The sequence below is a fragment of the Strix uralensis genome, chromosome 8 (assembly GCF_047716275.1).
Source record: "Strix uralensis isolate ZFMK-TIS-50842 chromosome 8, bStrUra1, whole genome shotgun sequence".
NCBI lineage: Eukaryota > Metazoa > Chordata > Aves > Strigiformes > Strigidae > Strix > Strix uralensis.
The window spans coordinates 12,270,761-12,297,079 of record NC_133979.1 but is presented as its reverse complement, the minus strand read 5'-3'; the positions used below and the strand labels follow the sequence as shown (position 1 = coordinate 12,297,079).

Genomic DNA, 26,319 nt, shown 5'->3' with positions numbered 1-26,319 from the left:
ATGACCCTAGGCAGACTGAGAGGCATTAGAAATTAGTGATTAGTCAGCTTGAGAAATGAGAAGAGCGAGTCTAATTATCAGTGTAATGAGGCTTTGGAACAACCTCTCAGGAGAGGCCAAGAGAACAAACTGAGTTTGGGAAAAGACCATGATGAGGTCCCCAACATATGAAGGGACTGGATATCGTGGTTCTGAGGTACCTTCTGGGCCTGTGGAGGTAGCAAGAAAGTCTGCCTTGCTCAATGGAATAACCATGGATTTAATCTGGGCTGGCTGGGAAAGTGAGTGCCCATTTACAGGATTTAAGGGTTATGTCCACAGAAGAAAACTGAATTGAGTCACTATGTACAGAGATGGTGACTGGCTTGTGAAATCTGCGAGTGGAAAATAGCTGAGGAATATCATTCTTGCAGTAGTAGAGGAGGTAATACCATTGGCTTGCCCAGTTCTGACTCTTCACTGGATGTCTGCTTATAACCTTGTGACAGGACCTTGGGCTACGCAGGCCCAGGTCTGAGTCCGTACAGCTGGTTCTTCAGTCTTCCAGCAAAGACACAACTACACCAGACTGAAAATGCATGCAGATGCCTGGCTCCAGCAGTGGGTACGTAGACTGTTCATGAAAGTTTCAGGAAACGCTTTTGTCTTTGTGGTGCCACTGTGTCCACTCTGGTGAAGGGGCTGCCTTTGGTGGAGAAGCACTCTTGCCCAGTTGTTCCCCCTGTCTCATAAGGATCTCAGTCCCACAATCCACTCTTGGACACAGGGATACTCACAGCGGGTGTCCTGTGCCAAGCCTGTTTTGCAGCCTGGTAGGTGTCTCCAACTTCAAGGACACTTACACAGGAGCTGACAAGAATGAAGTCTTCTTGCTCTTGATCCTTATATGGATCAATGGGAAAAGGTAGCAAAAAGAGTTAGATGAGAGTCTGCTGTTGAAGTCGCTGGTCCAGATCACTTGGATCTTTGATTCTGGAGGCCAGCACCCTGAGTGGGATGCAGAAGCAAGTGGAAGACAGAAGGGAGTCACTCTTGGACACCATATGTGGTCTCAGGAGTAAACCTTGCATGGCACAGGGCAGTAGATGAGGATGAACATGTGAAATCCAATCAGTAGGGTCTCCTAGAGAGACCAGTTGGTGCCTGGTTTGTCAGGCCTCTGCTGTCTGGAAGCTGTCAGTCATCGTGTCCAGGATGTTCTGTACGGAGGTGAGGGAGTGTTGAAAGGTTCTGGTGAAGCCTCACTAGTTTAGATGTCAGTGGATTTGTTTCTGCAGCCAGGGCTGTCGATGAGAGCTCTGCAGGCCAGTGGAGCTGGTTCTAGGAGGAAGGTTCCTGTTCCACTTGAAGGCTGGTTATCCGATATGAGTCCGCCCATCTAATCCTCACATCCTCACCCACAGACTCCTCTTACATTTCACTGCCCCGGTACAAGAAAAGCCATCTGTTCCCAAGTATCAATAATTAATGCTCCTCCTGCTTCTGCCCCTCCCAATATGACAAATTGTTTGTGATATTGTGGAATGTGAAGAGCAAAGAGAGGATTGCATTTCTTTCTTTCCCATTTAATATTGATGGTAGCTGGTAATTGTTAGTCATCTGAGGGTGAAGTTGAAAGGTGAAGGGCATAGTAGTTGGGTTGTGTCTTCTGCAGATGCCCTCAAAGAACACACAAATGGAGATTTGCCCCACTCTAGACTGGAAGCGCCGTGCACACCCTGCTTGAAGAGAGACCTGCATGTGGTTTGCAAATTGGGAGGCTGGCCTGCATTGGTTCCTTGTGCCAAACCTTGCTCTTGGCATTAGTGAAAGAAGACTGACCCAGAGCCAAGCTCCACGAAGGGTTTTTGTCTGTTCCATCTGCTCTGACACCCAAAGGCCCAAGAGCATCCACAGCATTTTCCTCAGTGTTAACTTGGACCTCTGGGATTGTGTCCAGGTCTAGTTCTTCCTGGTCCTCCTCTATATTTCAGCCTCTAAAGGAGCCACTAAAGCAGGCTATGCCTTGAAATAGGCTGGGGAGGGGCAGGGGAATGGAACTGGTTTGCTTAATGTAGCAACATGACAGCACTGAAACAACTGCCATAATGAACATCCCAGGCAGGAACCTCTGCAGTTTGACTGGGCTTTGGTGGGGCAGAACCTCTATTTCTGAAGTTCATATCATTTCCCTGACTGCTGGGCTCCTCCAGCCTGAATGACCAAAAATCTTCAGTGTTTAAGCCTGGAGAGCAGCTGCAGGGAAGCACTCCAGCTCCACCCTGAAACCATCACTGTCTTTACAGAAGAAATGTAAACACCAGCAGCATCCTGGGTCTGGAGGTGCCACATGTGTGCGTGTGCCTCGTGGGAGCCTCCCTGGGAACATCCATCGAGCTCCTTCCCTTGCCTGGTGTCTGCAGGGGGAAAGGGTTTGCTGACAAGCGTTTGTCCTCTCGGCAAGGTGTGTCACTGATTTACACTTGAGGTCTGCTTGACATCTCTCTGGACACCCTTGAAACCCTGTGAGTCATCTCCGAGGAATTTGTTCTGATTACATAAAAAAAGCCAGCAAAATGCACTCACTTGCTCACAGCTGGGCGGAGATGCCTCTCCCATGCCAAGACTGAGGTGATAAAATCTCTGTGGAAGTGAATGTGATTTTTCCTGTTGCTCTGTGGGACCAGCGGCTGAATTCCCAAGAGGAGAAACAGGCAGCCCCAGTGTATAGTTTTGCTTAGTCTTTGCTTTCCCTGCAGGGGTAAAAGCCCTCGAGGTCCAAGATTGTGCTGCTATTACAACCACAGAAGGCAGCTGATTCCACTGCCTCTTCCAGCATCTCTGCCTTCCGAGGGCTGGGCAGACATTTCCTGCCCTGGAGGAGAAGGTTCTTCAAGGAGGCAGATGCTCTGGAGCTTCATCAGTGTTACCAGTCAAGGGGAAGTATATGGTCTTGGGACTCTGGTCAGTAGTATGACTGCAAAACATATATGGATTCTCCTGTGCTTGTGAATGCTCATGAGAGTAAATTTCTCCATTTTAGTCCTGGATGGCGTCCTTACCCTCTGTCCTGGGTAGCTCATTGTACTCCAGGCAGGGTACGTCCAGGAAGACCTAGTGGAGAAGACCCTTTTCTGTTCATAAGTGTGCTCTGGAGAGCTGGCAGCACACTGGTGCAGTGCTGTCAGTGCAGGCTGTGAGCTGGAAGATCAATGCTTGCAGTGCAGAACTGCCCCTTGATCCCAGCTCTGCTGCCCAGCACCTTCTCCCCTTCTCTCTCATCTTCTCCCATCATGGCCGGGGGTACAGCGTCCCTGGCCTGCACTTTGGCAGGGGTTTTCTGGGTGGTATGAAGACAGCCTGCTGTTCTCTGATCTGTTACTGGGAGACCGCTGCCCAACAGACCCAGTGCTGTTGTGTAAACTCTCACAGGTGATTTTTTCAGCTCTAATCCTGTCTCTTTGTTTTAACTTACAAAATGAAGAATGTCCAAGTGTGTCATCTCCCTTCAGTTCTGTTTTCACTATTCCAAATAACTTTGCAACAGCTTTTGACCCTTGGCTGCTTCTATGAATGCTGTACAGAAAATGATTGAGTCCTTGCCAAGGTGTCTGCTCACTTGTTTCTGTTTTTGTGGCGATGAGTCCATCGGAGCTGAATTTTGATATACTTTATTGTATTTTTATTTCTTGCTCAAGTCCTGTAATGCTTCCTGCCCAAGCCCTCCATAAAAGTGTATTTTTATCACAAGTCACTGTCTTCCATTAATGTAGAAGTGTCATATCCACTGAGGACATAGCGAAGGAAACATGGAAATGGAGGTGAGGAAAAAGGGAGTAATTTTAAAATAGAGTGAAGGCTTTTCCGGATTAAAAAAATAATGAACCTGCCTATAAGGGTTACAATATACTTTCACTGCTAATGGCAAAACAGGCTAGTGTTTCAGGCAGAAATTATTTCAGGATGAGAAAGTGACAGTGTTTGGAATAGTAAAAACATATCCATTAAGGAGTTGATGAAACAGAGAGCTGGGGGCTGTGCTAAATCATGAGAACGAAGCACAAGACTGGCTCCCAGCATTCTGCCCCAGCATACAGCCTTCCCCGGCCTCATGATCCAGAGGTGAGCTTCAGTCTCCTGGTCATTTCTTGCAGGAGCAAGAATGTGAGCAAGGAGTCGCCTCAGACACCACACAGGGAGCACCCCGAGCTGTCGTCTTAGCAGCTGGCTGCAGACTGCCTCACGAACTTGCGGTTGGTAAAATGGAGAATGCGTGGTTAAAAGCCACCCTTCTCCGTCTAGAGCCCATCTGCAGCATTTGTGTCGTGCAGTGGAGCTGCGGACTGGTCTCCTTTTCACTGTAGAAGCAGATCAAGCGCCAGTGCCGATGTTGTTGGAGGTGTCAGCTCCTTTGATACAGCTGTGCCGGGCATTTCAGTGACTCGCTGCCTGACCCGAGGGGGAGGTGGCACGGCCGCCTTTGATGGCTTCTTTCTGATCATTGGCTTCGCTTCCCCAACAGGTCTTTGTGGGATGCTGGAGGACACCATCTTGTAACACTTCTTATTCAGCCTGTGTAAGGACTGTCACAAGGGCTAGGGGAGGTGGCCTGCAGCATGCAGTGACACACAGCTTTGTCTCTGTCTCTCCCCGCCAGCAGCTACCTCTCAGAATAATCCACAAACATGAAGTTTGGAGTCTCGGCCCATAAAGGCACAAACAATAGCGCTTTATCATCATCTGGGCTCTCTCTGTGAAGCCGTCCTTTGCATTTTAAATCAACGCAAGTTGCTTGGGAGGGGGTGGTTGGGCTGCTTCAGGCCTCCAAGTACCTTAAAGTTTGCGGTAGCCAACAAGAAGAACAAAACTCCTTTGAAAGCCAGGCAGATGTCTAGCCTGGTGATTTATAGACTGAAAACACAGCTATTCGAGCCTGGCTGATGAATTGCGATTGGAGTACAAGGAATGGTGCAGACTGAAATGGAGGTCAGCTTTGGAGGGGGAGGTTAGGGGCTGGGGCAGGGGGACCTCTGAAAGGGCAGTGCTTTTTCTTGGGGCCAGCAGTGATGACTGATGAGGTTTATACATTTTTGTCTTTGTTTAAAAGCCACCTGTTTGACAGCGTTTTTGCTGAACGAAGGCCTCACATGCTGTTCCTGTGCCTAAGGACTGTGTGTCTATATAATAGAAATCTGGAAAAGATTGATGGAATAGCAGCCGTTACCAGAGCACAGGTATTGCCTTGTTCAGTAGGACAGAAGTACGGTAACACTCGTGGGGTACCACTGTGCACTAGTAATAGCAAGGAAGGTAAGGCTGTAGGATGGACAAAACCAGAATTAGGGTTTGGACAAGGTATCTGTAGGAAAAGACAGTAAAAGATCTACAGGGGTGTGCCAGAGCCCAGCTGCTGACCCCAACATTGAACACAGACCTCTGTAGGGGTGCTCGGTACCATCAGAAGTCACACTGTCATGGATGTGTAGTAGGAGCCAGTATTACTGTCAAGGGGAGAGTCCAGGTATTCCCAGATGCAGTAGCCAGCCCAGCTCTTCTCATCAACCATGAGGGCACAAGAAGAGCTGCTAAAACCATTCTCAGAGCTGATTTTAGCAGGCATGAAGTCCTTGCAGAGGGACATTTTAGGAAATAGCCTTTGATCAAGTGTTTTCATGGTTGAATTAAGTGGAAAGGCAGCAGAAGGGATGTTATAGCTCAGATTTTGCTTCCAAAAGGAGGGAGCTTGATAAGCAGAGCTGTATCTAGGCTGCGGAGCATCACTCAGCAGTGCTGGCGGGGTGCTCAGTGGAATTGGGACATCTGTGCTGACTCTGACCTCTCTGAATTTAGGCCTAGCCTGGGAGAATGGGCTACCAAAAGTAGATGCACTGAAGAGCTCATGGACTTATTGTAGACTTGAAATCTTTTTTACGAAAAGTGCAAATATTACCTGCAATTCATGTTTGCAGCAAGAGGGGAACTGGCAGAAAAAGGCTGTAGGCATAACTTCATAAATGACTGCTTCAAAGTGGTGTTAGAAGTAACAGCAGAGTGGAAGAGAGCATCAGGAGACTTCACCCCAGTGGTTGAAAAGGACAGAGAGAAAGTGGAAACTGGCAAAAGTCAAGTGGAGTTAGATCTTGCAAAGGAAAATAAACAAACACTGGACAGTCCTACTGCCAAACAAATAGTAGGAAAACAAGGAAAGAATTACCAGGGCTGTGGCATGCAGGGAGGTGAAGGAAGCAGAAGGTGTAGGGATTAAAGACCCAAAGTGGGAACCACATGAATGAATACATTACCTCCATAAGGGTGATATGATGAACGTAAGGGAGAGGGTGGCTTATGGTGAGAAGCTCATAGAAACAGAAAATGACTGGGTCAGCAGGGAAAGGCAAAAGCCATTGAAGCTAATGCACTAGATGTGGGAGCCTAAGATCTCTGTTCCAACCACTGCGCTGCTGAGCCAATGAAACTGCAAGTCCAGAGGAAAAGGTCCTCAATAAATCTGTCAGGTTGCACGTGGTTCCACAGGATTAGATTGTAATGGACATAATACCTCCTTTTCCTTTGTTTTTTGGGGGGATGGGAGCATGACAAGGAAAATAATCCTGTCAAATTCAGACCTCTTAATCTGACCTCAGAGGTACAATTCAGAACTTCAGAGCAGAGTTTAAATGAAAGAATAATTAAATCCTGAAAGCAAGCACAACATGGATTTACCAAAGGCAGGTTACAAAAACTAATTTAATATCTTTATTTGATTAAAAAAAAAAAAAAAATCATTCTGGGGACAGAGGAAGTGTAGTAGCCCAGTCTGTCTGAAGTTCAGTTAAGCGTGCGATACTGTGCCATGTGAGGTATTATTAGTTAGGCTTCAGAAGCTACGGTTTGGTGCAACACCTGTATGTGAATAGTCTCTCTAAAGGAGAACAAAGAGCAGCACTGAATGGATGGCTGGGAGTTCCCCCACAGGAGGTCATGTTTAGTGTTTGCTTTAATAATTTTTGGCACAGAAGGCAATGGTATGTAAGTGGAATTTGTGATGAGACAAAACCAGGTGTGGTCAATACAAAGGAGGATCAACATACCATCCAGGAAGACCATGAGCGCCTTGAGAACAGGAGTAAACTGGGTGGCATGAAACCTAAGAATATGAATGGAAGGTCATGCTGTTAGGGGCAATACCAGAAATTTTGACTCTAAGCTGGGATAGCATGAGGCAACGGCAGAGGAGGAAAGTGCTTAGATAGGTACAAATGAATCACAGGATAATTCAGGATGCCAGGCTGTTACTGTGAAAAAAAAAAGCAAATACAACTCTGGAAAGACAAGAGGAAAGGACTTCTTGTAGAGGGAGAGAATTGCCTCTGCATGAGGCAATGGTGAGCCTTTTTTCTGACTCGGGAAAAGGAAATTTGGGGTAAATGGGGACAGAGGGAGCTACTGCAGTTCTGGGAAATTTCCCATTTTTCATAGGGGAAATGAACAGCCTGGTTTGGTAGAAGGAAGACATGGCTTGTTTAGCTTAGTAAAATGAAGACTGAGAAGAGATACAATTGCTCTCTCTGTGTATGTTAAGAATAAGCAGGAGCTAAAAGAGATGTTTATGATTTCAAGTTGGTGTAAGAATGACCGGGCATAAAGGATCTGTGAGTACATCTCCTAAACATGAAAAGAGGAGGATGCCCAGCCCTCCCTTTTGTTTCAGTACGTGTGACTCCCAACGGGGTGCAGGCGGGATGGGGCAGTCTGCCGAGCTGTCACATCCCAGCGGATGGACTGAGAGAGGAGGGGACAATGGGTCCTGAATGAGGCAGGGCACTGGTGTCATGGGAGGTGAAACTGCGTCTCAGGGTGGCCACAGAACACCTAGTGTGTGTGGTCAGCATGCTGGGACCAGAGCAAGGCCGTGGGCAAGGCAGAATCATAAAAAATAAGCAGCTCTAGAGACAAGGCAGTGAAGGTTAAATTAGCACCAGTGGAGACTGGAAACCTACTGTTACCAGTGAAGTAGCACTTCTTGCTGCTGCTGTGGTTTCTGTGCAGGTTTTTGGGGAGAAATGGTGCTGACTTGCAGAAATACAGACGATGTAACAGAACTGAGAAACCTCCTGCTTTACAATTTGCTGTTTTTCTTGAATGCATTCCTCATTGACTTTGCTCTCTCTGATTTAATCTTCCTGTATTTTAAGATATTGGAATACACTTGATAAGACTAATGTGTTCTGAAACTGAGGCATTCCCTGATTGTAATTGATTACAGATGGGGAGCTTACCTTCCTCCTGAGTTGGTCTCTGAAACATTTTCTTAGTCTTAAAATATTCTACTTGGCTTCTCTTGAAGGGACAGAGGATGTTTTGTGCTTCCTCATGGAACTGTCAAGAAAAAAGGACAGGTGGTTTGGGGCTGCTGCATTTGCATAACCCTGAAAGGTGGCTTTAACCGATGATAAATTTTGATCTAATAACTGTGACCAAACGATCAGACCCACTGCCACCTCTCGGGGATGGACAGCCGTAACAGTGCATGTGCTTGCAGAGCAACTCTCCTGCTGCTTCTCTCTCTGCTGAAAAGAGCAATCATTTGCTGCTCAGAGAGAGACCCAAAGCAAAGGAAATCCCAGCCTGATCCCCAAAGAGCAAGAACGGCTCTGGAGCCTCCTGAGGTGTTCCTGTTGGAACTCCCAGAAGTTCACTACTCTGGCCGTGGGCTCAGACAAGCAGCCCATTTGTCTGCACGAGTGGAAGCTGTACCAGACGCCCGCTCAATGCAAGCAGCAGAGTGGGGAGATGGCAGAGCCAGTCTGCCAGGTTGCAGGAGCAGTAAGTGGCAGTGACATGCAGGGACAAGAAGGTGGAGGTGACAGTGAACGCTCTGAGCTGCTTTATCACTGTCTGCAAGTACAGATTCATGAGAGCTGGTGTTTTCTGCTTGTGATGCTGAGGTGTAGCTTCAGGACTTGGGGCAGGAGGCTTGTGAATCTGAACGATCCCACGCATCGGAATAGGAAATGAGGCAGTAACAGCTTGGTGTACACAGGGAGAGAGCGTCAAAGCAGTCAGAAGGGACAGTGAGCATCTTGCCATCACAGCCAAAGAGCATCCAGGATCCGAGGCCAGGAAAAGGCTTCTTTGCAGTAGTAGCAGGAATAAACCACCAGCATTGCAGCTGCTTCATGTAATCATCCTCCAGGCATGGATCCTACTCACAACCTTCTAGCTAAAATGTCAAAATGAGTACTCTTGACAGCACAAGCCTGTCCACGGGGACACAGGTGGCCAGATCATTGCCTCTTTCTTACCATCCTGCTGCAGCTCAGGACATTGCTCAGCTGAGTGATTTGCAGGACAACTTGCCTGCAAGCTTGGTTACACAGAGCACCTCGGCTTACCCAGTGAGGGGTGGCAAAAGAGAACTTCCCTTTGTAACAGCCATAATATGGTCCTGGCCCCAAAGCAAACCTGAGCCTACCAAAGCCTGGCTTTTCATGAGACCCTGCAGCCATCTCACAGAGCCTTCCCGCCTGCTGGGCCCTGTCAGCAGTGTGTGTTGCCCAGGCTGTGCTACCCAGTATGCTGTTTAGGGTGTATATACCCTAAAACCTGCTGGGTTTTAGGGTGTATTTTGTTGCCTTTCCCCTATCAGGGCAGTGGGAGCGAAGTGCGTGCCTCTGTCTGGCAGTTTTGAGAAATCTGTTCCTGCTCTTCTCCCCACTGCAGCCACTGGTGCTGGAATGCAGCTTCCTTCGCCTGATTAGCTCTGTCTGTCAGTGGGGTGAGTCCCTCTCCTGTAATCAGTAACCGGAGCTGGTGTTGAAGACATGCCTCATCCCTCCTGCCTGCATTGCTGTCGGGCATGGGGGGAGCAGCACCACACCAATTGCCCTGCTAGTGCTCTTTGGGAGGGATGGAAGCCCATCCTCACCAGGGAATCCTCTTTCTCTGTGGTCTTACATTCAGCCACAAAACATACTCTTGTACTGCTGTGGACACCACTAAGATCCATGGATCAAGTGGGAGGCTGAATTCCGTTACATGTGGCTTTCTGCTTGGAAGGAGGAGTTTGTGGCAGTGCCCAGGATATAGAGCGGCCTGGATGCTGAACAGCCAGAGGTTTATAGGTCTTGCCAGCAGCCTTGCAGTCAGTGCTGGAGCCAGACCTAGCCATAACGTGAGAGACTGTAATTGTATCACGCAAAGTTTTATTATCCACCTCCTGTACTTAAATTCCTGGTCCACTTGTACCTTTCACGAAGCACATTTCCTCTTGCCATCAGATAAGTCACTTGCATGTGGCCTGAGGTGACATTTTAGGTGGTTTGAGTTTGCCTGAAAGTGGCTGCTTCCCGTTACTGTCTGTACCAAGGGACATAAGCAGGTTGTCCTGGGTGAAACCAGTTGGCTTCTCATACAGTTTGATGAGGCTGAAAGATGTGAAGGAGGGATCAGCTCGTGCTATGATGTATCAGGCTCCCTGGTGCTCCAGATAGGCTTTGAACAACAAGCCCAGCCAGATGTAAGTGAAGCATGAGACCTGGTGTTCCCAGCGTGGCCTCTGCCAGCAGACAGCTGCTCACTGCCTGTTGGCAGGAGCACGCACGCACACTTGGCTGCCTCTGCCAGTGCTGTGTGTTCCTAGCAAGGGGCTGTGTTGTCAGACGCTGCTGCGTGGCAGGGGCCAAGCCTGGGACCCCCAGCTGAGATGCCACATGTGGGACTGTTTCCAGCACATTGGGGGATCCTGGCTGTCTGGCTCCAAGTGACAGGGACACACAGCTCTGCTCTCCCAGCTCACTCTGCTCTGTACCACCATCGCTCACACTGCTGCTTTCTGAAATTCATGCTTTTTTCCTTTTAAGAACCAGCTCTCTTCAATGCCAGTTTTCAGTTTCTGCTTTTATGATAGCAGAAGCCAAGCACTGAGTTGTTTCTGGGCAGCGTCTTTTCAGTTTAGAGACGGGGTCTTCTGCATTTTCAGAGTTCCAAAGAACACAGTTTAGCACATGTGGTCCTGTTGTTCCCAGCGCTGGTGCACCCTTTGCAGCATTCGGGTAACTGTCACTGGAAGCAGAGGAGATCAATAACTTCTTTTGAACACAGGTTACAAGATAAGACCTGCCTGAACTTTCCTTAGCAGCTTTAACTGTTGTCATTCCTGTGCACTGAGGGGATGGAAGTGACTTGTAAATGCACAGTAGCAGCGAGAGGTATTTCCAAAATGTGCTGGAGATCCAGAGAGGGACCTTATGTACCTTGGACCTCTTGGCAACAGGCTGCACGCCATGACCGGGGCTGTCAGTGCCACACAGCAGTCATGGCTGAGAGCTGCTTGTCCTAGACCGGACAGGATGGGACAAGCAGTAGGTGACAGGAGAACCACATGCACGTTGTATTTGATGGATAAAACCAGTGCTTTGCAGGCAGTACCGATGGCAAAAGTGCCCTCAGAGGGCTCATTGGGCTGGTGCTTTGTTGGTTTGAGGCCATTCCAGGGAGGCTCCTGGAGAGTGATTTTATCATGGTTCAGATTGTATTTAGAGCTCAGATTACCAGCTGGCCAGAGCACTGTGCTGGAGACCTGGATTCATTTACTGGGATTCTGGTCCGGTTGGGAGATTTTGGGGAAAGTTGCTTTCCCCTTGGTCTCCCCACAAACTACTTACTGCTTTCATATAAGTGGTTTAATAGTACCAGCGCAGGGGGGTGATGGCAGATGCTGTGATCACAGCTAAAGCCTGCTGCAGGGAACACATCTGGGTGGGCTGACACCAGCTATAGCAATCATTGCTTTGAAATGCCTGGCCGGGAGATGTGACCGTTTCACCCTTCGCATTGTATTAGTGTAACCTTTAGTGTGTGATTTCTTCTTGATAGGGCTAGCAGAGGCAAGAGCCTTGATGGGGCTGATCTTGGGGCTTTTCAGCTGAATGCCCCCCCCAGAGACCTCTGTTGGCAGGGAGCTCTGTGTGGGTACAACATGTCCTGCCACCATGTTCTCAGCCAGCTCTGTTCCCCAGCATATACCACAGTTAATGCTGTGCTGTTGGACTCTTGTGTGCAGTGGCTTGGGGGAGCACTATAACCAGCAACATCTGCCCAAGGTACCTGGGTTGCCCAGATCTCACCATGCCAAAAAAACTTCACCCAGCCCGTGGGGAGACCTCCTACCTCAGGTACACAGGTCTGTCCCTGCTGACTGTATTGGCTTTAGATAAGAGAAGGCCCTTGGTCTGCAAGAGCTCTTCTGGTCTGCAGCGGCGTCTGTCTCCTTGGCAGAAGCTACTGCCCTGCCCCAGCTGGAGGCTCCTGCAGTGTGGGGGACGGGAGCATGCTTGGCCAGGGTACCTGCTGACCACCTGTCTCTCCCATTTCCTTTCAGTCCTGGACACACAACATCCAGCGGGAGAAGGAGTTCCTGCGGAAGCTGGTGAAAGCCCGAGTCATCACTGACCTAACCAGTGGGATCTGAGTGGCTGCAGCCACTGCCTCCAAGGGAGGAGACGAAGACGCACGCTGCAGCTCTGGGAGCGGGCACTGGCAGCCCCCTGCAAGAATCCCACCTCACTGAAGACACACAGAGATGCCCAGGTGCTCTGGGAAGACCCTCTCACATTGCCAGTCTACATGAGGGTTGCATCTGCTGCCTCCCGGCCTAGAGCTGGTAGGAGGTGGGCAAGGCGCTGAGTGGGCAGTTCTTGAACTCTGCATCGCAGACGGATCTTCTGTGTCCTGAACTGAACAAGAAAGACTCAGGAGAGAGAAGAAAGGTTTGTGAATAAAACGATTTGTGCCAAATGGGAGGTGACGCTGCCCTGAGGCAGCAATGCCTGAATGTACAAAGTATTATTTTTTAAAAGAAACTCTGCTGGATTCACACTAGAAATACCAAGGTGCAAGGCAAAGTCTGCTTGTGCACAGCCCCACGAAAAGCCCGGCCTCTCCATGCTCCATCTGCATTGTCACCGGCCTCAGACCTTTCCCCAGGAAAACAAATCCGTCCAAAACTTCAGTGTCGTTGGTGCTGCTATAATTCGAAGGGAGAATAATGGCTTTCCCTCATTCTCCACTCGGAGCTTCTGGATGGAGATGAGCATGGATTTGTTTTTCTGCACTTTTCCTTGCTTCCTGCATAGAAGCAGCAGCAGCAGCCACTTATTTGGCTGCGTTTTCCATAGCCATTTGTCCTGCTCTGCCTCTGCCCTGACCCCAAGGTGGAGCAGGGAGCTGATGGCTTTCTCTGCCTGCAGCAGACCCTCCCCACCTTCCTGCCTGTCACGGCACTGCAGAGCCTGCCTCGCTGTACTCAAGGCTTTCAGGCCTCTTGGTTTGTGCCTGCTGTGCAGGGCCCCCATGGAGTCCGTGCAGATTGGTGTCACCGTTTCTGGACAGCATCTCGCTTTATTTTTGTGGGGGAGAGGAGTAATTTATCCTTTGGAAGGAGGTCAGATCTTACACAGAGATCTGAAGCTTTACAGTTTGAGAGCAGGCCGACGAAGATGTTTGTTTTATGTTCCAGACTTGATCATGTTCCCTGTTTAAGCGACATGTGACCTCAGTGATGATGGAGCCTGCTGGCATGGGTCGGGGCCTGCTGGGACCCCTCACCCTCTGCTCGGCCCCTGCTCACTTCATTTCCAAGCTCCTCCTGTGCTGCTCTAGCACTGCTGCTCCTCCTGCTCTCAGGAGCACGTCCCTTCCTTTGCTGTCTTGGTCCCGAGATGCAATATTTGCACATTTTATTTGTATATGTATTTCAGAGGAGCTGGAATAAACTGAGCAATGCGGCCAAGTGCGAGGACAGCAGGGGTGGTCTTATCCACCTGGAGAGCGTGGGCAGAGGGGGGGATTGCCAGGGGAATGGTTACAGGTAGAAATTGGCTCCCACGCTCTCCTAGCCTGGATCGGGCTGGACTGCGCCCACGGGCACTGTCCTGAGCCAAGCCTCTGTGTGTCGAGGCACAGGTGTGCTGCCAGCCAGTGCTGGGGTCAGTGGAGGGGGGGTCCTGGAGGCGTGCTGGCTGGGCTCGTGGTCCTGGCGCTGCATCTGACGTAGCCCAAGGATTGCAGTCTGCCTTGCTCTGAGCTGAAGGGAGAACATGGCCCTACCATGGACAAGGGATGCTCAGAGCAGGGCTCGCATGGTTCCCCTGGGCCTCCTCTGCTCCCACGGACTTGCAGGGGGCTGTGGCTCTGGCGCTGAGACCCCAGAGCGGATGTGCAGGAGGGGCAGGCAGTGACCCAGGCGTGGTCAGAGGAGCAAACGGTAGGGAACAGTTTGAGACCAGGCTGCAGGCAGAGGCAGCTCTCAGGACATGGTGCTGGGTGCTGCCCACAGACCAGCATGGGATGTGCTGCTCAGGAGCCTCTCCTGCATGGTACGCCCACAGCCAAGGAGGTTGCTCAGGAGCAAGTCCTGTCCAGCTTCTGGTCGTGGCTGCTGCTTGCCTTGTAGTCTGGGAGCAGCTCAAAGGTCTGCCTCTTCCAGGCCGCAGAAGACAGATGCTGGGAGGCTCTCCCTTTCCTTTTCCTTTCCCATGTCCCTTCCCCTGTCTCTCTGGCCTCCCAGCCAGGCAGTCCCTGCTCCCCCAGTACATACCTCCCCGCAGGATGCTCTGTGTGGTCTAGCATGGAGAGCTGGGGTATCCAGCAGGTTTTTGAGCATATGCTGTGGCAGATACTCCTTTGAGTATTCTCCCCACTTTGCTTTTCCTGCTCAAGGAGCACAAGGGACTGGATTTCCATGGCTCTCACCAGGCAATGCTCCCTTGGCGCTTCCTCTGTGTCAGCCTGGACCGGGGACCATCATCCGTAGAGTCCCTGCCATGGTGGGGGTGCCTGGGCTGGACCTGGCCGAGGTTGTGGTTGGGGAAGGGTGGGCGCCCGCCCTCCACCTTAGTGCTCAAACTGGGTCTTTAACTAGCTGCTGTGGGAGCCCAGGGGCAGTGATGGGGTGATGGGCCACATCCATATGCTACAGTGAGCTGAGATGCCAGGGAGTGGTTGGCTGCAGTCAGGAGGAGGAGAGGGGTGAAGGGCTTTCTCTGTCTGTGCTGGGCTCCTCTCCACCCCCCGGGGGAAGCACTCCCATGGACACTTGTGATGGCATTCATTTGATTTAGTCTGTTTTATTGAACACTACAAACCTAAGGACCGTTTTTATCTTCCAGCACGCTGGCCCCAGGTGCAAGGAGAGAGCATGGCCCCTGCTCTGCTTTCCCTGGCGTCGAAGCTCCCCACCACAGCCAGGGACAGGTCCTGGTGAGAAGCTGTCCCTGCAGACCAGGGAGGCAACTCCAAGCCCTTCCCTCCACCTTGGTGGGAGTCTCCAGGCAGAAGTGCCCAGGCTGAATAGATCAGTGCGTGGTCCAGTGTGACTGTGGTGGGTCAGGACCACCTGCAAGCAGAAGGAAAGAGAGGATGGGGGGTTGTTTGGGGCCCAAAGGCTCCCCTCTAACTCACTGTCCCATTTGACATTGGTGGGGCACGCACACCCACAGAGCAGCCCTGCTGCTGGGCAATGGGGCTGTTGCACCCCAGCTCCGGGAGCAGGGCGCAGCGCTGGGTTTTGCTCCTGGATGCTGTTCCTTTGGCTGCCTCCCCACGTGCACCTGCAGCCACCTCCCGCCCTCCGAAACGCTGCAGCCCTGCCAGCTCCGAGCGGTGCGCGCGGGTCAGAGCAGGGTCAGTGGGACGGATGTGAGTCTTGGCCTCTCCCTCAGAGTGACTCACCTTTTCAGCTCAGATGGGAGAGCCCAGGGGAATTCTCCACAGCCTAAATATAGAGCGGGGTTGCCTGGCACCTCTGACGCGCTGTGGTGCAGAAAGGCCACTCGGGTGGCAGGGAACCTGCCTAGAGAGAGGCTGGGGAAGTGCAGGGAGGTCGGGGAGCCAGCTCCTGCAGCGGGGTTGTGCTCCGGCTGGTACAGAGAACAGGTCTGGGGTGCTGCAGGCCAGTCAGCACGTGCTGCTCCGGGGGAGAGGGGCTGTCACAGAGATGCTGCTGCGCTGACCACACCGTGAGCACAGGCTGCTCGTGCATTTGTAGCATATGGCCCTCCCCAGTGCCTGTCACCCTGGCGTTGGGCTCCCTCCACCACCTCACCCCGTTAGGGCTGGCCACGCAGTGGCCTTAAGCTCACACGTGCCAAGGGGAGGCACCACGGCCAGGGAACACGAGGCAACAGCGGGATCCTCTGCAGCCCAGCATCCCTCCACCCGGCATCTCTGGGCTTCCAGCATCTCCTTTTCCAGGGAGGGAGCAGTGGGGAGCCCTGCCCTGCTGTGCTGCTTTACCCCTCAGTGTTGGAAGGTGTCAGGACAGGGCTGGCTGTATCAAACGGGGGCAGGCAGGCTGGGTACGGGCAGCACGGGGACAGGCAAGGGCTTCCAGACTGCCTGGCAGGGAGGCAGCTGCCACGCTGAGCTCCAGCGGCACCAGCACGGCATGTGCCGTCGGTCCAGGTGTGTGTCACAGGCAGTGTTGGAGACGTGTCCTTTGGTGCGGGCGGCCCGGGCTGCTACCCAGCCCCTCCGGCCACCAGCTCCTCGCACAGCCTGCACAGGGACTTGCTCTAAAGGCCAGTGCTCTCACCAGTACTGTACCCAAGCTGAGATGGAAGAACTCAATGAGTTTTTAAAATTAGTTTTAGTTTCTGCGATTTTTTTTTAATTTACCCTCTAGGCAGGGAGGGCAAGAGTCTTGCAGGCTCCTCCAAGCCGGCTTATGTCACATCAATTCAGTCATATCACAGAAGCAATAAAGCTATCAAACAAGCTTGGCTGGCCTCTTTCTTCTGCTGTCCTTTGGTCTTTTGTAGGGGTGGCAGAGGGATTCCCCTGCTCGGGCTGGCCCCAGCCTGGTTTCACTGCCGACGCCTCCAGCACCGTAACCCAGAGGCAGCTGCCAGGAGCTGCAGCCGATGCCACTGCCTGGGACAGGAGAGGGCTGTGCTCCTCCTTGCAGGTGACCGCAGGGGTGGGAGAGGGTCTTACAGGTTGGGTGCATGCCGTGTCAGGGGGCAGAGGAGTGGGGACTCCCTGCCAGCAGGGTGGCTTCCCGCCGAGGGTCACAGCAGCAATCAGGCTGGGTGCGGCCCCCACAAAGGCGGGTGTCCGGCCAAGTGACCTTCTCACTGCAGCGTCCAGGAAGGAAGCTGTTTAGGAAGCTGAGGGCTGAGGCCGTGACTGGCTCTGACACGTGCCAGGTCCCAGCGGGAGGAGCGTAACCCCTGCAGCAAACCCTGGCCATGTCACGGGACGAGTCGGGGACAGTCCCCTCGCCTGGGGGAACGGGGTGAACTGCTTCCAGGTAGGTGACCAGTCTGACAGACCTGCCAGCTCCTAAACACGAGGGGTGGCTTCCTGCCACCACCGATGGGACACGGCAGAGGCAACTGCCCAACCCTCCCCGGTGTGTGGCTGCAAGTTCCAGATCCCTCCCAGAAAGGAGATGCTGGAGCTGCTCAAACCCTCCTTTCTGCCCTCTGCTCTTCCCAGCCCTTGAAGAGCAGGGCCACCGCTGCCATCGGGCATGTGCCCCACGCTGTCCCTAGGAGGGCTGTGGAGGGGGAGAGCACAGGGCCTGGGACTGGGGCATATGGGGACAGCCCGTGGGAGGTTCCGGTCAGCGGAGACAGGGACACTTGTTCTGGAGCAGATGTCCCTGAAAGAGCCACATCACCGCTGACGTGGGGTTGATGCAACTGGTCAGTCCTGCATCACCGCTCTCTCCCACATGTGTTTTGTCACGCCCAGCCATGGCCTCGCACAGGCACAGCAGCAGCCAATGGCGTGCTCAGTCCTGCTCTGGCTGGGCCACATCACCCCCATCCCACCTCGCACAAGGGTGGCACCTTCAGGGACAGATGTCAAACCGGCCCCAGCCCCGCAGGGCTCATTCCAGACCAGACAAGGGACATGGGGACACCCCAGCTCTGGGGGTGCAGGAGCACAGGCTGACGCAGGCAGTCACGGAGCCAGCAGCAGCCAGGGAGCAGATCACCCATCTGTCTGGAGAGCTGTGGGGTGGGGGACGCTGCCCTGCACCCCAGCACCCTGTGGGTCCCGGCCCATGCTCAGCCCACTCCCCAGGGCAGAGCCGATACTCATGGGAGCCCAGGGGAAGAGAGCGGTGCCTGGATTGAGGCATGGCGCTGGGATGTGCCACCTCCTGCCCCCGTGATCTCGGGGGGACAGGGAGGAGGTACTGCTGGCAGGACATCAGCAGGGCTGACAGCAGCACTGGGGTCACGTCTGCCAGAATGAGGGCCAGGGGAGAGGAGGAAGCCAAGGCCCCCAGGTGTCTGGGGTGGCATCCACAAAGAGGGTACACCTGGAAGAGGACAGAGGCCAAACTTTGCACAGCCACCTGTTTCACAGGACTGGGGACACCATGGGCCCACCTGTATAGAGTCCCCTGGATATCCCCCTGTGCCCCCTGCGCAGCCCCCTGCCCACCACCAGCATCACACCCACCGCAGCTCCCAGCTGGGACATGGGGGTATGGGGACCAGCCCAACCCACAGAGAAGGTGGGAGGGGATGGGGTAGCCCCTGGGGTGATCCAGCACCTGGGGCTGTCTCCAAGCCCCGAGGACTGTCCATGGGGGAGGCAGCCTTCCCCTGCGCTGACAGCCCCTCCTGGGCAACCCACCCTGCATGGGCAGGGCTGTGGCCAGTCCCAGCCCCATGGGGACAGCCAGGCAACCTGGAGCAGGACATGCCACTCGCATGGAAACTTTCCAGGCAGGCAGCCCCGTTAATCTGCAGCCCTGCCAAGCAGAGAAACCTGTTCCCTGTCCCCTACCCCTGGCTGATTCCCTCCCCTGGGAATGCTCCTGAGCCTCCAAACCTCTGCTGGGCCAAGGCACCCAGGGCATCACCCCTGCCAGCTCCCGTGAGGGCATCACGGATGGGAGCAGCCTCAGGCCACGGCCATGGGGCAGCGCAGCCCCACGGCAGAGCCCACCCTCCCACGCAGTCCCACTGGCAGGCATGAAGTCACCCACAGCCACGAGCTTGGCCAAGGTGCCTGTGCTGGGGGCAGAGGGGAACCAGGACCACACGGTGCCACGCCAGGGCAGGGGCTGCGTGCCACCTCCGCCGTCCCTGCTAGCAGTGGCGGGGACAGCTTAGCCGGTACTGCCCGTGTCAACACATTCCCTGGCAGGTGGTGCCGCAGGAGGGACACAGGAGTTGTCATCCTCGCGCTGGATAATCCGACGAGATGAGAGACAAGACGAGGCGGCCGGCTCCACCAGTGGCTCACACGCGTCGGCCGGCCCTCCCCGCCGCAGGACCACGGGGTCTGGGCTGCCGTGGGGCGAGAAGGCGGTTAACGCCACGCGGGGGGCCCAGGTGCTGGGGCAGACCCCATGGGCGACCCGAGGCCGGTGTGTAGCCACGGCACTGCCGGCGACCGAGCCGCTGGCCCCGCTCCAGCCGGGGAGTTATATAAGCCCGGGGAGGTTGCGCCGAGGCGGCTGAGCGCTGCCGGGGCAGATGACAGGGCAAGCAGCGCCCCGGGGCGCGCCGCCCGCCCGGACGCCTCCGGACCCCGCCGCGGGCAGGGCCCGGGGGGCCGGTGGGCCATGAGGGCTGGCACCGGGGGGGCCTTGCCCGGTCTGGGCTGTGCCCCGGCGGCCGGCTCCGGCCAGGGGAGCACGTGTGAAGCGGGGCCGAGCGGAGGCGGCCCTGGGATTTGGCACGTTTGCAAGGAGCACTCGAGAGCCCCGGGATGGACGTGGAGGGCCCTGGGCGGTGACGTAAGGACTCGCACGGGCTCGGCTCGGCTCGCCAGCCGGCCCCCATGTCCCCGGGGCCTGCGACGGCCCCGGCGGAGGGAGGCAGGGAGACGACAGAGGTAAGGATCCCGGCGGCGGGTGGCCCCGGCGGGGTGGACCCGGCCGCGGGGCGCCCGTGGGCCGTGGCCGCGGGACGCGGGCGGGCGGGGATGCAGGGCAGGGAGGCCGGACTCCTCCTCCGGCGAGCCCGGACGTGAGCGCCAGGCACACCGGTGGCCCGCGGTGGCTCGGGGTGCGTGCGACGCCGGCCAGCCCCGCCGCGGCCCCCGCGCTGCCGGGACGGCCCCCGGCCCCCCACCCCCAGCCCCGCCAGGTCCCCACGGGCCCGGGTGGTCCCGCTGTGTGTAAGGGATCCCCGTAGGGCTCTGCCCTTTCCCCCCCCCGGCCTCGACGCCGGGCGTGGGGTGCCCGTGGGGCTCTGCTCCCGGAGCGCTCCGGGAAGGGCTGAACTCGTCCCCGGGGGTTGTCCGTGTGTCCGTCCTGCCAGCGCTGTGACCGGGCTGTCGGGGCGGGGAACCCCGCTCAGGAGGGGCGTCCGTCCGTCCGGGCTGCGTGTCCGTCTGCCCGGCCGCCGGCCCGGCGGTGCCGAGAGGTGCCCACCGGTCCGGGGGTCGGCCGGCGGGCAGGAGGTGGTGGCGGGGGTCGGGCGCCGCCGGAGCTCCCGGTGCCGTTCCCGGCGGGGTGCGAGTCTCCGCGCGGAGCCGGTGCTGATGCGGGTCGGGCTGCGGCTCCTGCTGCTGGCGGGATCCCGGCGCCGTCCTGGTCCAGCGGCTGTCCCGGCGCCCGTGCAGGTCGGAGTCCCGGCGCAGCTGCGGTGCGGATCGGGGTCCCGGTGCCGCTGCGGATCGGGGTCCCGGTGCCGGTGCCCGCCCCGCCGGTCAGGTGACAGCGGCTGGAATTTGACACCGGCGGCGGCGGCGGGAGCGGGATGGAGCCGCCGCTGTCCCGCACTGCGCGCCCGCCCGCCGCCGGCGGCACCGCACCTCGAGGCGCACCGGGACCGGGACCCGCACCCCGAGGCGCAGCAGGAGCGGCAGCGGGAGCAGCGACGGGAGCCGGTGCCGGTGCCGGTGCCGGCGGGGCAGCGCCGGCCCCCGCCCGCGCCCCGCCCCGGCGCGGCGGCGGCGGGCGGCGGGCGGTGGGGGGCGGCGGGGAGCGGAGGCGATGCGGGGCGGCGGCGGCCCGGGGGATGGTCCCCGCCGCGGGCACGGTGAGTGCGGGCCGGGGCGGCGGGCGGCAGCGTCCGCCCCAGCCTGCCGGCGGCGCCGGGCCTCGGCGGCGGCTTGTACCGGGGCTGCGGAGGGGGGGCGGGGGGGGGGCCCGCTTCGCCGCCAGCCCCCCGGCAAAACCTGCGGGGCGGCGAGGGGGCTCGGGCCGCCCCCGGGCAGGTCCCCGCCGGGCGGGTCCCGGGGCGCCGAGCCCGGTCCGGCGGCGGGAAGCGCTGGGGGCCGCGGCGGGGACGGGGTTCCCTGCCCGGGCGAGGAGAGGCGGGACCCTGCTGCGGGTGCCCGGGGGCCACGGGGGACGGTCTCACCCGCCTCTTCCCTGGGCTCCCGCCCCGGCCCTTTGGGCACGTCGGGCAGGTCTGTGCCCCGACTGCCGGGGTGGGGGAGAGCCCCGGGGCCAGGGTGCCCGACGCCCCCCGGCTCCGCTTTCCCCGGGCTGGGGCCGAGTTTGGTCTCTCCCGTGTGCCCCACGTGTCCGACGCCGGCCTCCCACGGCTCTGCGGGGCGGGTGCCAGCTCCGCGTCACACGTGTGGGGGGGTTGATTTCTGACCCCCCCATCACTCCTCCTGCCAGGGGCAGCGCGGCGGGACGCCGGGCCTCTGCCGGCTCCACCGGTGCCCGCAGGTGCCCGTGGGGGGTCTCCGGGCATCCCCCTGCGCTGCCAGGCAGAAGCCGCGGCTGCGGGGCTGGCACGGCGAGCAGTGGCGAGCGAGGCCCAGCATAGCTCCTTTCCAAAAGCGGCCACGCCATGAGCTGAGACCCTCACCCCGGGGTTGGGGCATCCGCTGGCCCCGCGTGGATGGGCTTCACGAGTGGCTCCGGCCTCCCCCGGGGGCCTGGTCCAGCCCACGGGGCACCCCCTCCCCAGCGCCCTGCGCACAGGGCGGGCAGCGGGGCTCTCGCCGCGGCTCTGCACGGGTGGGTGTGGGGTGACCCGCCCAGGGATCACCCCAGCGCGCTGCTGCTCAGCCCCTGGGCGGGGGACACATGTGGCAGGGGGATCAGGCAGGTCCTCGCATGGATGGGCCTGATCGTGACCCTGCAAAGGGCTCCTGTGCCTGTTAATGTCCCAGCTGGGCTCTTGCAGCCGTGGCAGGGACGGACCCCAGCCAGATCCCCACCATGCGGGAGTTGGGGGTCTGCCGTGGGGGGGTGCAGCTCCGGCACCCCAGTAGAGTGCCCAGGAGCTTGGCTCAGCCCTGCCCGCGCCGGGGGAAAGCAGGGGCCGAGCGGGGGTGCGGGGCCAGCGTGGGCTGCGGTCCTGTGCGTGCGGGGAGCTGCCCCCGGGGACGGGGCTCCGTGGCTGCGGAGGCACTGGCGGAGCACGTCCGTAACCCCGGCTCCGGGGCTCCCCGGGGGCGAAGGGAGGCTGCTGCCCTCGCCCGGCGCCCCGCCGGCAGCGCTCCCGCCGCAGAGCCCGGGGCCGTGCTGCCGCCGGACGGGAGAAGCCTGAACTGCACCGGCTGCTCCGTCCCGTCCCGTCCCGTCCCGTCCCGTCCCGTCGGGATGCTGGGGCCGAGGGGCCGCGGCGGAGCGGTCGGCTGCGAGAGCGGTGACCGGGGGGGCCCGTCCCCTCCCAGCGGGGCGCAGGGACCCTCGCCTGGCCCCTCCGGGGGTGCCGGCCTGGGAAAACCATGACCTGGCGGCAGCGGCTGGCGTGGGGCCACGGGCCGCCACGGGAGCGACGTGCTGCGTGGGCTGTGCTTGGCCAGGCCGCGGCGGCTGGCGGGGCCGGGGGGCCCGGTGCCAGCCCTGCCTGCACCGGGGATGCATCCTGCCTGGTGCACGGCCCCCGGCGGAGGCCCATGGGCCTGGCAGTGCTCATCACAGCACTTTGTCATGCTGTGGCCAGTGCAGGGTGGCATCAGATGCGGCAGTCGGGACCATCCCCTGAGATGCTGGGGCGACTGGGGGAACTGATTTTGTCTCCTTGTCCCAGTGGTGCCCAGCCATGTCCCTTCATTTTTTGGCCAGGAGCACTCTCCTCAGCATATCTGTCCCAGCTTTGCTACAAAAGCACCTGGGACATTCCAGAGTAAAGCCATGGAGGGGACAGGGGAACTCGCCGCTGCAGGATGCTACCTAGCTCCAAGGGGACAGTCATGTCCCGAGAGACAGGGGTGCAGCAGATGGGCCAAGGAGCGTTCAAGCCCCCTTGGGAGCCACCTCTGGGGGATCTTGGCTTGGGACACTGGGGCACAGGGGCCTCCCTGCACCCCGGGGGAGCTGGGGAAGGAGGTGCAACGTGGCTGCAGACTTCCCTGCACCCCCCTGGGGGACATCACTCCCCCAAGACCCTGCTCACTGCTCTGCTGGGACCATGCATGGCAGGGACCAATTCCCCCGTGTGTGTCAGGGCAGTGGACGCTGGGCAGAGGTGTTGGGGTGAATGACTACAGTGAGCCCCGCATGGTGCCCCACACCCTGCTGTGTCCCCACGGGACCTGCCTGCCCATCCTGCCCCTCGGGGCCCCACTCACCGGGGCTGCTCTGGGGCTGCGTCCCAGCTCAGTGCAGGCAGCAGGCTGGGGAGCCAGCGCAGGGCCAGGGGGTGGCTGCACCCAAGGACCCTGCGCTAATGGATTTGGAGTTTCCAAGGTCAGGCTCCCACTGCAAGCAAGAAAAACATTCCCAGGAAAGGGCCATGGGAAAGGGGCCCCCCCGTGGCACTCCCAGCCCCAGCCACCGCCTCACGGCCCAGCCTGGCATCCCAGGCTGCTTGCGTGAGGAGGTGGCTGCGTCCCCCTGAGGAGAGGTGCTGGGTGAAGGCTGGGCTGCTCCAGCTGTCACATCTCTTGGAAGGGGTGCGTGGGGTGGCGAGGGTGCTTGGCTGTGTGTGGAGGGCATGGGGGGGGGGGGTCATGTGTGGTGTGCAGGAGGTGTTGCAGGGTGCTGCAGGGCGAGGGAGGGAATAGCATGCTTTTGCAGGGGCAGGGGAGAGGTGTGCCAGCTTCCAGCTGGCCAGCTCGATGCCCACCCCCTCCCCTCTGCATGGGCGCTGACCCCCACCTCTGCACTTGCAGCCAGCATGGAGCAGCGAGCGGGGCCACCAGAGCTGAGACCTGCAGGACCCACCACGCACCCGCAGCCCAAGGTGAGCCCAGGCCTGCCTGGCCGTGATGGCCGGGTCCCCCATGTCCCCATCCCCAGCTCATGGAGCCTTGTCCCTGGTGTGGGGACCCCGGTCGGGGCTCACCCCGCTGTGCTCTGCTTTGTTGCAGGAGGGAACCCTGTGGGGGCTCCTCGCCATCCTCTCGCTGCTGGCTGGGCTGGCCGCTGGCACCCTGCGAACGCCACACTGCAATGAGACGCTGGACGTGTCCCCCACGCCGCGGGGCATGGCCACTGCCAGCCCGGCTGTGGAGGATGGCGTGGAGGTACCGCTCGCCGCTGCCTGGAGCCCGCAGTACGGTGTGTCTTGGGGCAGGACTCCTGGCCTGGGCACGGTAGCCCCAAACATGGGGCATGGGTGGGTTGGGAGCCACTGTGGGACCCCCAGCCCATGAAGGGCTGCCTCTGCATATTGGGGCTGGGTGGGCTGAACACACCAGGCCCCGTGCTTCACGCTGGGGATGATGGCAGAGCCCTGGGGATGAGGAGATGCTTGGCTGGGCACTCACCCATGGCACCACTCTGGGGGCACCTGGCCAGTGCCGTGGTGGGTGACCAGGGGGGGTCTGCAGGTCACGGCAGGGAGCAGCCAGGCTCGGCAGGCCCCAGGAGGGCGGTGGGTGCAGGCTGGGGTCTGACGGTGCCGTCCCCTCCGTGTGTAGGGGACAACGTGACGACGGGTGGCCTGGGCGCTGCGGAGCTGGCAGAGGACCTGCTGCTGCGTACCGAGCGCTCACCACCGGGCACCAGCAAAGGCAAGAAGGGCACACAGAAACACCCTCGGGGGTCCCGCGGGCGCAACTGCCACATCCGCAACCTGATGGTGAAGGTGCGCGACCTGGGCCTGGGCTTCAACTCAGATGAGATTGTGCTCTTCAAGTACTGCAGCGGATCCTGTCACCGGGCACGCAGCAACTACGACCTGACGCTGGGCAGCCTGCTGCGGCAGCAGCTCATCACCCCGGGGCCGCAGGAGCGGGTCCTCAGCCACCCCTGCTGCCGGCCCACCCGCTACGAGGCCGTCTCCTTCATGGATGTGCAGAACACGTGGCAGACGGTGGAGAAGCTCTCGGCGGCCGAGTGCAGCTGCATCGGCTGAGGAGGGGGCCACCAGCTCGGCCCCGGCTCGACACACGCCGGCAGACCCCAGCTTGCCACGCGCAGTGGCACTGGCACTCAGAGGAAGGGTCTGGCAGAGGCCGGTGCCCCCGATTTTATGTGGCCACAAAGGACTGAGGCGAGATGGATCCGTGATGGGGGGTGGGCGGCTGAGCCCCCTCCCGCTCAGTGCCAAGCAGCTGGTGCCACCGGCTACGCGGGGTCCTGCCCGGGTGCACCCCGGCTCCGCCCTGGGAGAGAAGCTGGTTGGGGTACGGAGCACCCCTGCAGCTCGCAGGGGTCTGCCAGCCCAGTGCCCACCAGCAGCACCCAGCTCGCCTGCGCCCTGCCTGGACTGGTGCTCCCACACCCCGGCTTTAGAGGAGCCTGGGCCAAGCGTCGCCCGAGCTTCAGAGGGGGACAGAAAGGGGACAAAACCTCCCTGTCCCCTCGGGCGCCCTGGGGCCGGCGGTGCCCGGAGCTGTCCTGCAGGGAGGGGGTGTCCCTGGGGACAGGGGCGCAGCGGGGCCAAACCGTGCCAGCGTGCAGCAGGGGACCCGCACCCGGGCTGGCAGCGGCCCCCGGTGCTCTGCAGGGCAGCGGGGCACGGGCACCCGCCGGGACCCCTGCCCGGCTCCCAGGGGGGTGGCAGGGTCCCCCCGCAGTGCTGTGGCACTAAACTATTTATTACTCTAAATTATTTATTTATTGTTCTCGAGCGGCAGCTCCTATTTATGACTTTGGGCCCCCCGGGGGCCGGGTGTAATTTAACCCCAGCGCTGCTGTGAAGCCCTGGGCAGCGCCCCAGCCCCCGGTGCCCCGTGCTCCCCCAGCCCCCTTTTTTCTATTATTTGTAAAATTTGAGGGATAAACTCTATTTTTGTACAGTCGCCTTCTCCTGTAGCAATAAAGCGATGGGCTGCGAGTCCAACCCCTGCGTGTGCCCGTGACGGGGGACGGGGGGTGTTGGGACACACGCGGCGCTGGGCCCCCGCGGGCCGGCAGCGGGGGCTGGGAAGCGGCACCGCCCGCGCCGCGCGTGGCGGGGGGAGGACCGGGGCGGCGCCCGGTGCCCGGCAGGGGGCGCGCCCGGGCCGGGA

General features: G+C 58.4%; 2 protein-coding genes across 10 annotated transcripts in view; both read left to right on the top strand.

The window, feature by feature from the left end:
- ST3GAL3 (ST3 beta-galactoside alpha-2,3-sialyltransferase 3) overlaps nucleotides 1-16,756 on the top strand; it is a 205,134-nt gene extending 188,378 nt beyond the window's left edge. For 8 of the 9 annotated variants that reach the window (XM_074876235.1, XM_074876241.1, XM_074876240.1 and 5 more), the window contains one exon: nucleotides 12,362-16,756. In XM_074876235.1, the coding sequence (XP_074732336.1) occupies nucleotides 12,362-12,451 (90 nt within the window). In that variant the 3' untranslated portion in view covers nucleotides 12,452-16,756. The remainder of the gene's footprint in view (nucleotides 1-12,361) is intronic. The other variant, XR_012629841.1, reaches the window with a different exon arrangement.
- Nucleotides 16,757-19,206: 2,450 nt separating this feature from the next.
- On the top strand, nucleotides 19,207-26,149 carry ARTN (artemin). The gene is made up of 4 exons (XM_074877234.1): nucleotides 19,207-19,372; nucleotides 24,034-24,104; nucleotides 24,232-24,421; nucleotides 24,784-26,149. Exons 1-4 carry the CDS (start codon nucleotides 19,207-19,209, stop codon nucleotides 25,218-25,220), a joined length of 864 nt encoding a protein of 287 aa, XP_074733335.1. The 3' UTR covers nucleotides 25,221-26,149.
- Nucleotides 26,150-26,319: the final 170 nt, after the last annotated feature.